The sequence below is a fragment of the Chelonoidis abingdonii genome, chromosome 1 (genome assembly GCF_003597395.2).
Source record: "Chelonoidis abingdonii isolate Lonesome George chromosome 1, CheloAbing_2.0, whole genome shotgun sequence".
NCBI classification, from domain to species: domain Eukaryota; kingdom Metazoa; phylum Chordata; order Testudines; family Testudinidae; genus Chelonoidis; species Chelonoidis abingdonii.
This window is the reverse complement of record NC_133769.1, coordinates 9,428,992-9,446,913: the sequence shown is the minus strand read 5'-3', so window position 1 is coordinate 9,446,913 and position 17,922 is coordinate 9,428,992. Positions and strand designations below refer to the sequence as shown.

The window sequence follows — 17,922 nt, the reverse complement described above, 5'->3', positions numbered from 1 at the left end:
TGGTATGGCAACACCCATTTTTTTATGTTCTCTGTGTATATATATCTTCCTGCTGTATTTTCCACTGCATGCATCCGATGAAGTGGGTTTTAGCTGGCGAAAGCTTATGCCCAAATAAATTTGTTAGCTCTAGGTGCCACAAGTACTCCTCGTCTTTTTTCTAGATGAGATTAGATTAGCGCCAAAAGCTGACTATTCATAGAACAGTGTGCAAGCCTCACCTGTTTTTAAAAGCGTCCAACTCATGGGTACGTGGGAAGCAAAGCAGAGTTCTACCTCCCAAAAGGATGAAAAGCAGAGTTCCCTCTGTGGGTCCAGTGTGGACTCTGCCAACAGGATCTAATTTGCTTATTAGTGCGTAGGCAATTTCAGTGAGATCTGCTCCAGAAAACCTGGTAGAAACTGCTGCCCTCTCTCTGCTTGTTTTCTCAGAGCCACTGGACGCTGTAACAGGTGCCTTCCCAGCTCCCCTCGTTGGAAGGAAATGGGGGTCTTTACAGAATCAGTTAATTAACTCTGCTGCCAGTGTCCTGGGGCCTGCCCTCTCACCCAAGGGCAGCATAGAAAATCATAGAATAGAACATAGACTATTAGGTGTGAAAGAGACCTCAGGGGTTTTAGTTCAACCCTCTCAATAGCAGGACCAACACCAATAAGTCATCCAAGCCAAGGCTTTGATCAAGCGTGCCTAAAAATCTCTAAGGAAGAATTCCACCACCTCCCTAGGTAACCACTCCAGTGCTTCCAACCACCCTCTTAGTGAATAGCGTCCTAATATCAACTAGACTCCCCCACTGCAACTTGAGACATATCCTTTCGCTCTTGTCATCTGCTACCACTGAGAACAGTCTAAGATCCATCCTCTTTGGAACCCCCTTTCAGGTAGTTGAAGGCTGCTTTCAAATCCAACCCTTACTCTTCTCTTCTGCAGACTGAATAACCCCAGTTCCCTCAGTCTCTCCTCGTAAGTCATGTGCTCCAGACCCCTAATCATTTTCATTGTCCTCCGCTGGACTTTCTCCAATTTGTCCACATCACTTCTGTAGTGGCGGAACCAAAACTGGACGCAATACTCCAGGTGTGGTATCACCAGTGCCAAATAGAGGGGAATAATCACTTCCCTCGATCTGCTGGCAATGCTCCTATTAATACAGCCCAATATGCCATTATCTTTCTTGGCAACAGGGGCACACTGCTGACTCATATCCAGTTTCTGATCCACTGTAACCCCCAGGTCCTTTTCTGCAGAACTGCTGCTTAGCCAGTCGGTCCCCAGCCTGTAGCAGTGCATGGGATTCTTCTTTCCTAAGTGCAGGACTCTGCACTTGTCCTTGTTGAACCTCATCAGATTTCTTCTGGCCCAATCCTCCAATTTGTCTATGTCACGCTGGACCCTACCCTCTAACGTATCTACTTCCCCCCCCCAGCTTAGTGTCATCTGCGAACTTGCTGAGAGTGCAATTAATTCCATCATCCAGATCATTAATAAAGATGTTATGCAAAACCGGCTCCAGGACCGATCCCTGCGGCACGCCGCTTGATATCGGCTGCCAACTAGACATCAAGCTCTTGATCACTGAGCCCGACAATCTAGCCAGCATCTCAGAATGGAAAGAAAAATTCGGGATACCTGGTCTAATGCAAATTAGCTTTTTTATAACGAACACTTCTTCAAAGCAGGCATCTTACGCAGACCAGCCAAGACCGCTCGACAAACACACAGCTAAAACTACAGGAAAAGTCTGTCAAAGACTCAGCTTTTGTCACACTAGCTATTGAACATCAGCCCTTTTTCACATGGATGCTCAGCTGAATGACCCTGGCATCTTTCAAATTCCTCCCTGAGAACCACTTATATCACAACGCCTACAAACAGCTGACTAGCCAGTAATGTCTAGGCAGAAGGACAGAACAATGCCAGCAACTTCTGCAGTAGTGCCTCTTTCTTCACCCCTGCCCTCTGTCTGTTGCTTTCCTTCTAGATTGCAAGCTCTTTGGAGCAGAGACCAGGCACTATATTTGCACTGTGCCCGGCACATTTCAGTCACTACTTCCAAATAATGAACTATGGACCCACTGGGTCAAAACTTGACAAGAAATAAGGTGTATGCCAGAAGAAGGACAGAAGAGTTTGCTCTGAGGCAGGGATCGGCAACCTTTGGAAGGCGTCCCATCAGGGAAAGCTGCTGGCAGGCCTGGATGGTTTGTTTACCTGCAGCATCTGCAGGTTCGGCCGATCGTGGCTCCCACTGGCCGTGGTTTGCCGCTCCAGGCCAATGGGGGTGGCAGGAAGTGGTGCAGGCTGAGGGATGTGCTGGCCATTGTTTCCTGCAGCCCCCATTGGCCTGGAGCAGTGAACAGCGGCCAGTGGGACCTGCGATTGGCTGAACCTGAGAATGCAGCAGATAAACAAACCATCCCGGCCTGCCAGCTGCTTTCCCTGACGGGCCGTGTTCCAAAGGTAGACGATCCCTGCTCTAAGGCCACATACATCAGCTCAGAAAGAATGGAGGAGGAGTCTGGGTGAGATTCCTTTTATATAATCCTGAATGGAACACTGGCGTAAAGCTCTTTGCACATATGCTGCTTACCAGCTGTGCCGTTCTAGAGGACTGGAGGGGGCGGAGGGACACACGACTCCTTAGGAAAGGAAAGTGCAGAAGCAATCCAGTGAAGGAGACGGAAAGGAGTCTCTCCACCCCGATCTCTTCAAAGATGGGCTGGACTTGGACTGGAAACCAGTGCCATGAGGAACTGCCTTTTAGGCACTACAGTGCTGGGCCCTAGAGAAAACCCAAAGTTTGAGGGAGGTGGAAAAGTGAGAGCTGTGGGTCTCATCTCCAAGAAACATGTGCAGTGTGGGACTGGGGAAGAGGTGGGAAACGAAACCAGCCAAACTGAAACTGGGGAGGGGAAACAACAGGGATACATGGGTCCGGCCAGGAATTGCAGCAGGGCCGTGGCCTCGGCTGAGTGGGATCGCTGTTTTTATTAATCACACATTCTGACATCCCCCCTGCACTTGATCTGTAAAAGTGCTGGCTGAGCAGCTCGCTGGACCCTCAATGCTGATTTTCAATAAGCGTCGGGACACTGGGGAAGTTCCAGAAGGCACTAATGTGTTAATACTTAAAAGGGTAAATGGGAAGACCTGGCTAGTCTGTCAATCTGACATCGGACTCGGGCAAGACAACCTGAAATGGGACTTAATTAATAAAGTATTAAAGGAGGTTATTTAATTAATGCCAATCAACAGGGTTCTATGGAAAATAGATCCTGTCAAACTAACAAGATTGTTTTGATGAGATCACAAGTTTGACTGATAAAGATAACAGAGAATTGATGTAATATACTTAGACTTCTGTAAGGTGTTTGATTTGATGGTGCATGACATTCTGATTAAAAACTAGAAAGATAAAATTCACATGGCCCACATTAAATGGATTGAAAACAGGCTAACGGATAGATCCCCAGATTTGACTGTAAATAGAGAATCATCACTGAGCGGTCTGTTTCCAGTGCAGTCTCTCAGCTAACAGGTCTTGGCCCTAAGCTATTTAGCATTTTTATTAATGGCCTGGAAGAGAACATAAAATCAAGTTTGCAGATATGTGATGGATGGGTAAATCTCCCACTGGAGAGTTAAGGAGCAGGAGCAGCTCCGGGCCTGGGAAGCCCAGCTCTGACGGGCCTGAGGAAGGGACTTCACACAGGGAGTCTCTTCAGCACAGCTGGGTGGCAGGTGGAGAGAAAAGATCCACGCTCACTGCTGCAGCAGAACCATGCCAGGAAGGCATTCCCAGGGAAAGGCCTACTGCCCAGAGCTGGGGCTCCCCACTGAGACCTGTGGGACAGATTGCCGGGGACAACTGCCAGCCCTGACACAGCCCAAGGAGGGGCAGAGAGGTAGGAAGAGACCAGGGGAGAGTGTTAGCTGGACAGCAGGTAACGGACTGCTGCCTTACGATACACACGAGAGCCCCCGCATTAGAACCTGGTGGAGTAGGAAGGGCCTGGGTTCCCCTCCTCATGCGTTGCTGCAGACCCTTACCAACAGGAGGGGCTGCCACCACAGCCTGGCTCTTAGGCTCGTCTAGCAAATTATTAAACTAAGAGGAAGATGAGTAAATCTAAGCCCACAAACCTGCTATTTCGCTCTGATTCAGCTGTTCCATACTGCACGCTGGGGGACATCCATTCACACCTGGAAACTATTACAAAGACTTTCCCTGCAATTTAAGCTAGATAATATATAATTTTCTCAAGCACCTTGAAGTCTTTCCTTAAACAACGTCATTGAGTTGATCTCTTTCCACTCTCGAGATCTCCAGTGAAGTGAGGGATGGCGGGATAAGGGCTCTCCTTCAAATTGTTTTAATCTGCTTTGCAGTACTGAGCAGACAGTACCTTAGATATTATCTCGCCATCTCCGCACTCTTCAGTTTGCTGTTCTGCTTCTGAAACAAATGAGGTTCAGATATACTAGCTTGTCAGGCCAACCCAACCTACGCACTCCTATGGATGCTATGTCATGGCCTGCTGGCCTGCTAGGAACAGCTATCAGCAATTCCACCCTACGCCACTACCTTTGAAAGCTAGTGAGCTTGGAGTGCTCAGATCTGAAATCAGAGTTTTCCTTCCTCCGGAGAGACTTGCCTGCTCTCTGGCCCAATCTGAAATCAGAAATTCCCTTCTCCTACATACTGCTGCTTCACGGCACCTTAATCCATAATATTTGGTTCAACCCTTCTGGGTTTCCCCAACAGAGGCTCTCCATATCTGCCAGCTGGGGGATGCACCTTTAGACCACTGTATCTGTCTACTGCTCCCCTTGGCTGGAAAGATGCTTTCACAAGAAAAGATCTCTGCTCTAAAGGAGCTGCTGCGGCCAAGAGGGGAAACAAGTTCTCAATATCCGGGATATTTCTATTTTCCAAAGAAAATCACAGCAATACCAACCTCATATTATTGATTACAGAGTCACGGATTCCAATGCCAGAAGGGGCCATTGTGATCGTTTAGTCTGACCTCCTGTAAAACACAGGCCAGAGGCCTGCTCTGCAATAATTCCTAGAGCAGAGCTTTTAGAAAAAACAGCCATTCTTGAATTAAAAATTGTCAGTGCTGGAGAATCTACCCCAACTCTTGGTAAAATGTTCCAATGGTTAATTACTGTCATTGTTTAAAAAAATGACACCTTATTTCCAGTCTAGCTTCAAATTACAGGCATTGGAACATGCCTTTCTCTGCTCCACCGAGGAGCCCATTAAATACTTGTCCCATGCAGATACTTACAGACTGTAATCAAGTCACCCCTTAACCTTCTCTTTGTTTAGCTAAATAAATTGAGCTCTTTGAGTCTATTACTATACAGTATGTTTTCTAATCCTTTAATCATTCTCATGGCTCTCCTCTGAACCCACTCCAATTTATCAACATCTTTCTTGACCTGTGGGCACCAGAACTGAACACAGGATTCCAGCAGTTCACACCAATTCCAGAGACAGAGGTAAAATAACCTCTCTGCTCCTACCAGAGATTCCCTCGTTTATGCGCCCCAGGATCACGTTAGCTCTGTTGGCCACAGCACCACTCTTGTTTAGCTTATTAACCACCATGACCCCCAAATCTTTTTCAGTGTCACTGCTTTCCGGGATATTCTGCAAGCATGCACTCATTCTTTGTTCCTAGACGTATGCATTTAGCTGTATTAAAATGCACATTAAGAATACAAGAGCTGCCATAGTGGGTCAGATCATGGTCCATCTTGGCCAGTATCTTGTCTCCGACATTGGCACATACCAGAGCTTCAGGGGGAGTGGACAGAAGAGGGTCGTCATGGAGTGATCCACCCGTCTTCCACTCCCAGCTTCAGGCAGCCAGAGGCTTAGAGACACTCAGACCATGGGGTTGCATCCTGACCATCCTGGCTAAGAGTCATTGATGGACCTATCCTTCATGAACATATCCTGTTCTTTTTCAAAGTCAGTTATATTTTTGGCCTTCACAACTATACTTCATTTCCTATCTTTCAATCAGTTATGATCCATGAGAGGACCCTCCATCTTATCCCAAGGCTACTTCATTTACTTAAGAGCCTTTGGAATTGGATCTTGGAATTGGATCTTTGGAATTGGGTCAAAGTCCTTCTGACTCCCTCAAAGAATCCACATGCTTGCTGACTCCCTCAAATAATTCTAACAGATCGGTGAGGCATGATTTCCTTTTACAAAAGCCATGTTGACTCTCTCCCAACAAATTGTGGGTATCTCCGTGTCTGATAATTCTGTTCTTTATTACTGTTTCAACCAATTGGCCCAGTACTAAAGTTAGGCTCACCAGTCTGTAGTTACTAGGAGCTCCCCTGGAGCCCTTTTTAAAAATCAGTGTTATATTAGTTACCTTTCTGTCATCTGGTACAGAGGCTGATTTCAGCGACAAGTTAAATACCACAGCCAGTAGTTTTTTAATTTCATATTTGAGTTCCTTCAGAATTCTTGGGTGAATCCCAGCTGGTCCTGATAACTTATTACTGTTTAATTTATCCATTTGCTCTAAAATCTCTTCCATTGACACATCAATGTGGGACAGTACTTCAGATTTGTTGCTCAAAAAGAAAAACTCTGATGTGAGTTTCTCCCTGACATCCTCTGCAATGAAGACCGATACAAAGAGTTCCTTTTGCTTCTCAGCAGTGGCCTTGTCTGTGGGGTTCTTCTTTAACACATTTGCCATCTAGTATCCCCATTACAACGTGACCCGCAGGCAACCTGCTCCTGACGTACTTAAAAATTTTTACTAGTTATTGCATCTTTAGCAAGCGCTCCTTGAATTCTGTATTGGCCGGTCTTATTATACTTCTACATTTTACTTGCCAGAGTGTGTGCTCCTTCCTGTTTTCCTCATTAGGACTGACTTCCATATTTCAAAGGATGCCTTCTTGCCTTTAACAGCCTCCATTACTCTGCTGTTTAGCCATGGTGGCATTCTTTTGGTCCTCCTATTGTGTTTTTTTATTTGATATTGTTTGCTTGCACCCAGTTTACCAAGCGATCCAGAGTGCTTTGCACCAGTGATGCATCTCCTTCATTATTTACCACTCCCCCAATTTTTGTATTATCTGCAAACTTTACCAGTGGTGATGGGCAGCCAGGCAAATAGGTGTATCATGCTACTCAACACCAGCCCCAGATCTTTTCATTCTCCATTCCAATCCTCGTCCTATAATAACCCTAATACCCTTTCCAGCCTGCCTCTCTAAGGCAACAAGAGCTATTTGCCACATGCCCAAATCAGCCATGTCACGGAAACTGCCTCCTCCCAGAACCTTCAACACCAATTGAAGCATCAATGGCCTAAATATAAACCCAACATCCCAAACAGTCTCCTCGCCCTAATACTAACCTAACTGTTGTGACTCAGCACTACCCAGCCAAGTTTCCCTCAGTGCAGCTCAATCTGTTACCAAACACTAGCCAACCACAGTGACTTCACAGGGTGCATCCGACGAAGTGGGTATTCACCAACGAAAGTTCATGTTCCAGTACGTCTGTTAGTCTATAAGGTGCCACAGGACTCTTTGCTGCTTTTACAAATTCAGACTAACATGGCTACCCCTCTGATACTTCACAGGAATTGCTGCACTGGATCAGACCTATGGTCCACCTAACCCAGTCTCCCATCTCTGATAGTGTTAAATATCAGCTGCTTCAGGAGAATATACAAGAAACCACATACCCAACAGTTTTGGAATAATTGGCTCATAGATGACTTTCCCTCCTTGTTAGTAAGCATTTGGCTTATTCTCGGAAGCATGAAGGTTTTATCGCTTTCAACCTATCTAAAGTAATACCTAATCCTTTCTGCAATCTTGCTAAACTCTTGATCTAAATGATAACTTGTGGCTTTGAGTTTAACATGTTTGAGTTCATTATGTTTTATGTAAAAAGTATTTTGTTTTATCAGTTTTGAACACATGGCATTTCAGTTTCATTGAGCATCTGCAGGCTGGTCTATGCTACAAATGCTTTGCTAATATCGTTATTATCGGTATGCCTTTGCTGGCAGAGCCCCCTGCTGGAGTCACCGGTTAAGCTGACAGGAGAAGGAATTCTGATGGCTTAGCCAAACCACTGCCCCACAGGACACTAATTAAGTTGACAGAAGTACTCTGCTGTTGGCAAAGCTGCATCGACATGATGGGTTTTCCCAGAACAGCGAAGTCAGCTAGGAGGTATGATTTTTTTTTCACATTTCTTGTTAACACAGTGATGCCAGCAAAACTTTATAGCACAGGCTAAGCCTTGGCGTTATTCTATTATTAGAGAGTAAATAGGAGCATCCAGGTTAGCCCTAACTTACACACTCTCTTCTCATTCCAAAGTCTTTCCATGCTCTTGGCCATTTTCACCACTGGACCCTTTCTGTTTTTGCTCTCTCTCTCTCTCGTTTGAGATGGGATGACCAGAACTGAATACAGCACTCCCAAGCTGTATCTTCCATTTATATAATGACATTACAACAATTTCAGTAATATCTTCTGTTCCTTTCTTTATATAACGTAACATTTTGTTTGCTTTTTGACTGCCACTATGCACCAAGCAGATGTTTTCATTGAGGTGCTCACAATGATACCAGGTCTTTAGTCCTAAGTGATCACAGTGGAGTTATAACTCAGGAATGTGTACGAGTAGTTCAAATGGATCTTTCTGATGTTCAATACCTTGCATTTGTCAAAAGTAAATTCCATCTGCCATTCATCTGACTATTCACCTAGCTTGGTTAAGTCCCACTGTCCACTGGCTTAAATAATTTTGTGTCATTTGCAAACTGCCACTCATTATTCACAGCTTTTTTCAAGATGTTAAGATACCAAACAAATGGAATATTAGACCAAGCATAGACCCTGGGGAATCCCCACTATTCACATGTTGCCATTTTCTGTCTCTCAGTCAGTTTCTGATCTATGGCAGATTTGCTTCGTACCCATGACCACACAGTACCCTCACCAGCCCGTCTTGAGGGACTTTGTCAAAAGCTTTTGTATTGTTGAAAATTCATATAAAGTACATCTACCAGTTCTCCCCAAAGGTGCCCAGACACCGCACTGATGGTCTTGTTATCAGAACCTCAAGAGAATAACATTCACTCTTTTGTTGACACACGTGAAGGATTTCAAAGTGGTTGGAGAGACTGTTTTCCTAAAAAGAGCTGTGACAATTTGTTCGTATTGTGTTCGGTAATGCCTAGCCCATTCTCCTGCACCGACCAATACATTATACAAGCATGGGTGCCTAGGAGTAAGCAGAGATCATATCCTCAAAGCACCATCAAGCCTATCACCTTCCCTAGACAGCCAAACACCTCACATAAAAACCCAGCTCCAGGGGCAGCTTTGCATTCAAACACCAAACCAAGTCCTAGGACCCCTTCCATTCCGAATGTCTCCCAGCCACGCGTTGCCCAGGCCAAGCATGGCTGTGTAACAACATAGACCCTGTTCTCTTCTCTATTTCCATGCTGAGTAATGTAACTATTTCCATGCTGAGTAACTCCTTACATTTTATCTTGGGGTTGTCTCAAATGCAGCAAATCACACACCATCTCCAGACCTCCAGCCCCAGAACACTCCAGCCCTATCTAAAAGATGGCATTTCTAACATACCTCTCCCTGTTTTATCTCACATATGCACACAGCATCCTTTCTGTCCTTCTCCAGCAGAGAACCAGAGCTCTCCATCCCTGCCCAATGCTCAGGCTCCAGCTCCCAGGACGCCCAACACAATTCCCCAACATGGGTCACTAGGAAAAAAAAAGGCACTTCTCTGACCCCTACTCCTCTGCCACCAAAAGTACTTTTATTCCTAATCTCAGGCACCAATCTCATAGTCATCACTTATCTCAGCCTTTTTCCTAAAGAACTCTACTCCTGGACTGTCAGTGTAGAATGTGGATTGACTGAAGGAAGCTCCCTTCCCATGATCTACTGCAACACAAATCAAGGAGATACCAGTCCATGGGCTTTAACTATATCCCATTTTCTGCCATCTCTCACCGTGAGGTAGCCTGGCACTTACCTGTGGGAAGTGAAGTTGTCATATGAACCCACAGTGTAATGTCGGAAGAGACGCTTTGTCCTATCTTCTCTCGTTTCTGTAAGAAAAAAAGCAGAGATTTCTCATGCTGCTGAAAGATGGGATCAGAACCATCTTCCTGAACGTATGTGACTGTGTGAGCAGACTGCATATGCACATGCTCCTCTACCTGCTCCCTCCAGGTATGAGTCTACACAGACACCCATTCATGCATACATACGCCTCTTCATCTCCATACGTACCCACACAGACTCATTTGCAAAGATCCCACATGCATACTCCTCTGTCTCAGAATGTGTCCATACAGACACACATGCACTCTTCACTTCTCAAAGTGTCTCTGAGCACAGATTCACATGCACACAACAGAAAAGAGTTTTCTACAAGGACTTTTCAACACAGCTTCCAACCTACTGATTGACAAACACCAAAGGGGCAGGAGGGATAGCTCAGTGGTTTGAGCATTGGCCTGCGAAACCCAGGGTTGTGAGTTCAATTCCTGAGGGGGTTAGGAATCTGGGGCAAAAATCAGTACTTGGTTCTGCTAATGAAGGCAGGGGGCTGGACTCAATGACCTTTCAAGGTCCCTTCCAGTTCTAGGAGATTGGTGTATCTCCAATTATCATTATTTATTATAAAGGTTTGTCCCAAAACATATTGAATGTTCAGAAACCCACATGGAATAAGGTGCAGGCAAGACACACTCTCATATGCTGTTGATCCACCTCCCAATGATGTCACTGGGAGTTGGACCAGGCCCTTAGGTCTGGAGTTTAAGTTCAAACACATTTGGTGGGTGTAGAAACTGTTGCAATAAAACATCTGTGGCTGGCCTGGGCTTGAGCTGAGGGCGATAAAAAAGCAATGCAGACATTCATGTTTAGGCTAGAGCCTAGTCTCTGGGGCCGGCTGCCTCGTGGGGCCCAGAGCCCAGGCTCCAGTGCAAGCCCAAACCTATACACTGCAATTTCATAGGCCTGCAGCCCGAGCCCCGTGGGCCTAAGTCAGCTGATATGGGCCTGCTGCAGGCGCAGACATGCCCATAGATTCCAAGGCCAGAAAGGACCACTGTGATCCTCTCGTCTGACCCCCTGCACAGCACAGGCCACAGACCTGCCCCACAATAATTCCTAGAGCAGAGCTTATAGAAAAACAGCCAGTCTGGATTTTAAAATTCTCTGTGATCCTGGGTGAATTGTTCCAGTGGTTAATTACTCTCACCGTCAACTATTTACCCCTTATTTCCAGGCTGAATCTGTCTAGCTTCAGCTTCCAGCCACTGGACTGTGTTACACCTTTGTCTGATAGACTGAAGAGCCCGTTATTAACTATCTGTTCCCCAAGCAGGCACTGAGAAACAAGTCACTCTCTCACCTTCGCTTTGTTAGATTCAATGAGCTCAATCTATGTGGCTTATTACTATAATCGTGGTCATTCTCCGGGCTCTTCTCTGACCCCTCTCCAATTCATCAGCATCCTTCTTGAACTGTGGACAGCAGAACTTGCTGCTTCTTGTGGAAGACACTGCTACTAAGATAAGCGACCTTAGCCACCTGTGGGAGACGACCGGCCAAGAGAAGTGGCTACAGTACATGTAGGGAGAGGAGGCAAAGGGCCAGGGCAGCTCAGAATGCAAAGACAATGAATGAAAGCAACACCAATTAAAACACTTCAGCAGCACAGCTGCACCCTAGTGCTTCAGGGTAGCCACTCTCCAACCACGAGGGGAGTCCTCCTTTGCTGTAGTTAATCCGCCTCCTCAAGTGACGGTAGCTAGGCTGCTGGAAGAATGCATCTGTCAATCTAGCAGGGAATACACCGGTGATTAGGCTGGCATGACTATGGCTCTCGGGGGCTACACTGTTCACACCCGAGAGACGTTGCTATGCCGATGTAAGTTTTCAGGGTAGACCAACCCCAACAAAGCAGATAGAAAGTAATAATGCCAGTGCTGGTGTTATTCTAGCAATCTACGGGACACTCTACACTGGGCTGCTGCACCTGGTTTTGGTCAAAGCACCTCAAAAAACACCTAACAGAAACACAAGGTGCAATGAAAATGATTAGAAAGCTGAAGAAACTTCCCTGCTGGGGAGTTGGAAAAGATATGAACTGTGTTCAGATGTGACATGACAGAAAGATACAAAATGACAGAGAGAGAAGGTAAATCAGCTGCTTCTATTCACCCTCTCTCCTAACACAGTAACTGGAACTCCAAAGAAATGCTACAAAGCAACCATTTAGAACTATAGAAGCAAACAATATTTTTACTTACATGACCCATAATTAATCTGCAGGACTCGCTGCCGTAAGATGCAATTGAGGCCAAGACGTAAATAGGACTCAAAAATGGATTGATGGTTACACAGAATGAGAGCCTCTATGGTTATTTAAGACATGGAGTCTTTAAAGAAAAGATATAAACCCGCCTGCTTCGGGCATAAGCCAACAACCTACTGATGGGGCCCGGGAGAGGCTTCCCCGTGTACAGGTTATTCAGTAAATTGCCCAGTACAGAGTTTCTTGTCCCTCCCTCTGAACAGCTGGTTCTGGTCACTCTCAGAAACCAGATACTACATTAACGGAGCACTGGTCTGATCTAACCTGGTAGCTCCCATGTTCCATAGCATGTGCAGAAGGGCAGGGTGAGGGAGAAGAACAAACCAGATGGGAAGGGAGGATGAACTGAAGGACAAAACTAGACAGTGAGAGGTGCTTTTCCTCCACAAAGGACACAACAAACATTTCTTATATTCAAAACATTTAGAAATACACATTTGCTAAATAAGCAGCTGCCTTTGTCTGTCCCAGGGACGCTGAGTAACCAGGAATGGGAGAGGATGTGCTCTGTGCAATGGTGAAGGGGGGAGGTCTCCAGGATGATCTCGCTGTTAAGATATGAACTGCCTGATGAACATTTTGACGAGCCCAGTTGTGGGACCAGGGCAGTTAGACCTTTGAGTGGCAGAAGAAACCCTGAGCCCTCTGTGACAAGAACAGCCCTGGCCTGACTCTCGGAAGCGGGGATCAAAAACACACACTTCCAGGAACAGCAGCTCAGGAATGAGGTGGTCCCTGCTCACCGGTTTGGGGTACCCATCCCATCAATGTGCAGCTTAGCAAAGGGCTGCACTGACCAGACCCTCACAGATCAGAGTCAAACCCTAGCCTCTCTTGGGTACGCTGACAGGATGGGGGCTCCACTGAAGCATTCACAACTCCAGCTTCTTGCCTTACGACTGTTTCATTAGCAAAGAGTGATGCTGAGTGCAGGTTACATTGAACAAGTGAAACTTCATTAAACCCGGTGCACTGCTCTGTTCCTCTGGCCGAGTTGCCTCCAGTATTCCCCGTGTCTTCCTTGTGTCCTGCCAGTAACAGTCTCTCCACAGAACATGGGCCCTCCAACTCCAGTTCTATGAATCACAATACATCTTCCCTATTTTTGAACATTTTAACAATCATTAAAAACAAATAACTGATGCCCAGACCCTTACCCCGTGTCCCTTTGGCCAGAGATTGCCAGCACATAGAATCATAGAATATCAGGGTTGGGAGGGACCTCAGGAGGTATCTAGTCCAACATACCCGCGCTGGTGTTTCATCTGTAACATAGACTCAGCTGCTTACACAGTCTTTGAAATAAATGGTCTTCTCACCAGAAGTGACCTATCTCTGTCTCTCTGTGGAGTCTCCCTCTTCCCTGCAGGGCTGCCTCTGGGTGGTTCTCTCTTTCTCCATCCAGTGAAGAGCTCTGTATTTCTGTCAGCTCTCTCTAGGGGCTGTGTCTGTCGGCTCCTAAGTGTCTCCTGTTCCTTCAGTTCACGTGTCCCTCTTACGTAGTCACTTTGTAGCATTTGGACCCCTCACGACTCCTTTAGTCCACTCCTGCTGGTGTCTCTCTAATGGCTGAATCTTCACAGAAGTGCCTGTCTCGAAGGCTGGCAAGTTCTTGGCTGATCTGTCATACTCTAGATCCTGCTTTCTCTGATGGCCAGCTCCCCTGGGCGGCATCTTCATCCTTCTGGCTGCAAGAGGTCTCCTCTCCTTGATACCAGGATTTTGTTCCTTCCCCACACCACCTGTGCTGGCCTGTTTTGGTATTCCTGTGTGCCAAAAATGCTAACAAGTGATCTGATCCAGAAGAAACAGCCTCTTGGTTGTTTTCACAGCTGATTCCACCTTACCATTACTCTGTGGGTGTGCTGGGGAGGAGGTGTTGTGGCCAAATTCCCATCTTTCTGCAAATTACTTGAATTCTTCAAGGTAGATTGGGGTTTGTTGAATGTTGTCAGTGAATATAGTGTCCGGAATGCCAGATCTCAAAGACAGCCTTCAGTTGTTCATAGATACATATGAACCTTCCCAGGCCAGAAGGGACCATTGTGATAATCTATTGTGACCTCCTGTGACACTGGCCAGAGAACTGCCCCCAAATAATTCCCAGGGTAGTTTTTTTAAGACAAACATCCAATCTGGATTTAAAAACTGTCAGTGATGGAGAATCCACCACAACCCTTGGTAAATCGCTCCAATGCTTAATTATTCTCACTGTCAAAAAATTGTGCTTTATTTCCAGTCTGAATTTCTCTAGCTTCAACTTCCAGCCATTGGATTGTGTTGTAGGTTTCTCGGCTCATTACTAAATATTTGCTCCTCATCTATGTACTTGTAAACTGCAATCAAGTCACCCTTTAACCTTCTCTTTGTTAAGTTATACAGATTGAGCTCCTTGAATCTATCGCTACGTGGCATGTTTTCTAACGCTTTAATCATTCCCGTCGATCGTCTCTGAACTCTCACCAATTTATCAACACCCTGTCTTGAATTGTGGACACCAGTACTAGACACATTCCAGCAGCAGTCACACCAGTGCCAAACACAGATGTAAAATAACTTCTCTGCTTCCCCTTGAGATTCACTTGTTTATGCACCCAAGGATCACTTTAGCCCTTTTGGCCACAGCATTGCACTGGGAGCGCATGATTACTGATTATCCATCATGATCCCCCACATCTTTTACAGAGTCACTTTTATAGAGTCCCCCATTGTGTAAACATGGCCTTCACTCTTTGTTCCAAGATGGACAAATTTACATTTAGTTTGCCAGTCAGTGGCCTGCTTCTTGTATCATGCAGGGCAGCAACCTCCCAAAAATCTGAGAAGCAGTCCACTGTAGTCAAGTACTGCTTTTTCCTGGAGGTAAGTAAGTCCGCTACCACCTTTTCCTCTGGCCAGGTGGGCAGCTCCTGTGGCAATGGACTCTGCTTGTGCTGGCAGTTATCACCCAACAGGGGTGTATCACTCCCCTCTATAAAGCTGCAAAGTTGGGTATTCGTTCCCAGCCAATAACTCACTCCCGAGCCCATCTAGGGTAGCTGTCAATGCCTAGGTGTGAAGTGTGCATTTTTAGCACAATATCCTTAGGTAATGAAGTGGGACAGCAGATTTCTGTCCTCGAAACATCATTCCATCCTACACACTCAACTCAACTGTAATGTGAACGTAGGATTCTACTCCTAGACTACCTGGATTTTGTCTTCTGGCCACCTGCTAGTATCACTCTCCTGACTGGCTGTAGTTGGGTGTCCTTTTCCATAGCCTTTTTGGTTTCCATCAGTTTCACTGTTGAAACTGGAGATTGACACACTGCACTATGTTCTGATCCCCTTCCCCCAACTCACCAATGCTGGGTATATTTGCCCAGCTCGGGCTGCCAGCTAACTCCAGTAATCATCCTGGACAAGATCTGAGCTCTCCCTTGTAGTGCTGGAGGTGCATCCACATGCATTGCAATCTCTCTGGAGCACTCAGAAGGGGCTTTGCCATGATTATCTCTAGTGATTAGTGGTCTGATGGCACTATTGCTGGGCAGCCCTAGGGGCACTGATGGAATTGCTCCACTCCAAATGCCACAGCCAGAAGGTCTTTTACTATTTTGGCATCCCCGTGTTCTTTCTCTGACAGGATTCAACTGGCTAAGCGACTGGCCGCTCCTACAAAACAGCTATACTCAATCCATTTCCCAATTTATCACACTGGAGTAGCAGTGGCTCTCCTTGCCAGAAGTACACTGTTGAAGTCAGATTTTTTCTGTGTTGAGTTTATGTTCTTATCCCTGCATAGCTGCAAAAAAGCTTGTAGTTTTGTGTTGTGGTCTTGTTCTGTCATTACTCCCTTCACCTACGACAAAGATATTATCTGCAATTACTCTCACCCCAGCCAATTCTTCCAATGCTTGTCTGAGCCTTCTCCGGAATTTCTCTGGTGCTGGGCTTATACCTACTGGCATGCACAGCCATCTATAACAATCAAATGGGGTTGGGAAGGCTGTCAGCACTCTGGACTCTTTATCCAGGCTGATGTGCCAAAACTCATTTCCCTACACCATACACTGTAAGGATTCTGCCTTTGGGCAGTTCTGGCAAGATGTCATCAATGATAGGCAGTGGATAGTGGTATCTTCTAAAGGCCTGGTTCACCAGCATTGGGCCTGTGCAGATACATAATTGCCTGATGGCTCCTTTATCACTATCATGCTGCTTACCCAGGCCCCACTGGCCCCTGCAGGTGCAATGATACCCTTGCTCTGTAGACGGTCATGCTCCAGGCATGCAGGATTACATAGTGCCACTGGAATTCTCCTTCCTGGTAAGCACAGGTTTTACTGTGGGGCCTACTTCCAGTCGCAGCTTCCCTTACAGGCACCCATTGCCTTTGAAAACATCCCCGAGGGCTTTTAAAATTGTCTCCATTGTCCATGGGAGCGCCCCTTTTGCTTCTTGCACTGCAGCTATAAAGTTCTGATGCTGCACCCTGACCAGGTCCATGGCTTGTATGGTAGTATTCCCCACAAGGGGAATGAGGTGCTTCCCACACCACCACAAACTTCAGCTGCCCGTCTGGCATTTTTCAGGAGAGTTACTATGAGATCTCATTCTCCTGCGGGCTGCATTATGCTCATATTGTACATTATTAGATTGCCACTGTCTTTTTCATGGGGGTGATCGAATCCAGTTCACCCTAAGGAACCGCGTTGCAGAAGGCCCTTCTATCCAGTGAAACTGCCTTGGCCGTTTCTCTATTATGCATGGAAGTTGGAATCATTCCTTCTTGGTTTCCTGTCCCAACAGCCTGAACATGATATGCCCTTGGACTTGAGAGAGTCATGATGTCATCACCGCTGGCTGATGTGCCAGCCCCCACTTGTACTTGTCTGACTGAATCATTCTGAGACCTTCCTCTGCTCTTGCACACATGGCTTATACGATTCAACCTGCCACGTTCCTTGCAATGCTGGCCTAGTGCAGGGCACGTCTCCTTTATAAGCTCAGGCTGTTTCCCACGGTCAATGCATCTTGCTATGGGTATGGAACCCTGGCCGCCTGCTCTTCCCACGTGTACTGCTGGGGGTGTCATGCCTCCCAGGGTTTCCATCCTTCCTCTTGAGGCTTCCTGATGCACACCCCATGTCCAGGCACCTGTGTAGTGTGAGACTGACTTCCTGGAGCAGCTGTTCCTGCACATGGTGCCTGAATGCCTCTAAGTGCCTGAATTAGGGAGTCCCCAGAACTGCATGTAGCAGCCAGTGTGTGTGAGGCAGTAACCCAGGAGTCTATCTCCTCCCCTTCAGCTTTGTCTCCAGGGACATACCTGTGTTGCTCCACAGATCCCTTCCACTTTGGGCAGCAATGGGTCCAGGGCTCCAGGATTGCTCTAAGGCAAGTGAGGAGCTTCAGAGTGGTGTAGACGTCTCTCCCTTGTTCCCCAATAAGGGAAAACAAGGACTTTACTGTCCTGCATGGCCAGTTTCACTGGCTCCATCGCT

General features: G+C 46.5%; 1 protein-coding gene across 2 annotated transcripts in view; it reads right to left on the bottom strand.

Annotated features, from left to right (window-relative positions):
* SHANK3 (SH3 and multiple ankyrin repeat domains 3) overlaps positions 1-17,922 on the bottom strand; it is a 229,464-nt gene that overhangs the window by 137,170 nt on the left and 74,372 nt on the right. For both annotated transcript variants that reach the window (XM_032795035.2, XM_032795036.2), the window contains exon 2: positions 10,077-10,152. In XM_032795035.2, coding sequence (XP_032650926.1) covers positions 10,077-10,152 — 76 coding nt within the window. The remainder of the gene's footprint in view (positions 1-10,076; positions 10,153-17,922) is intronic.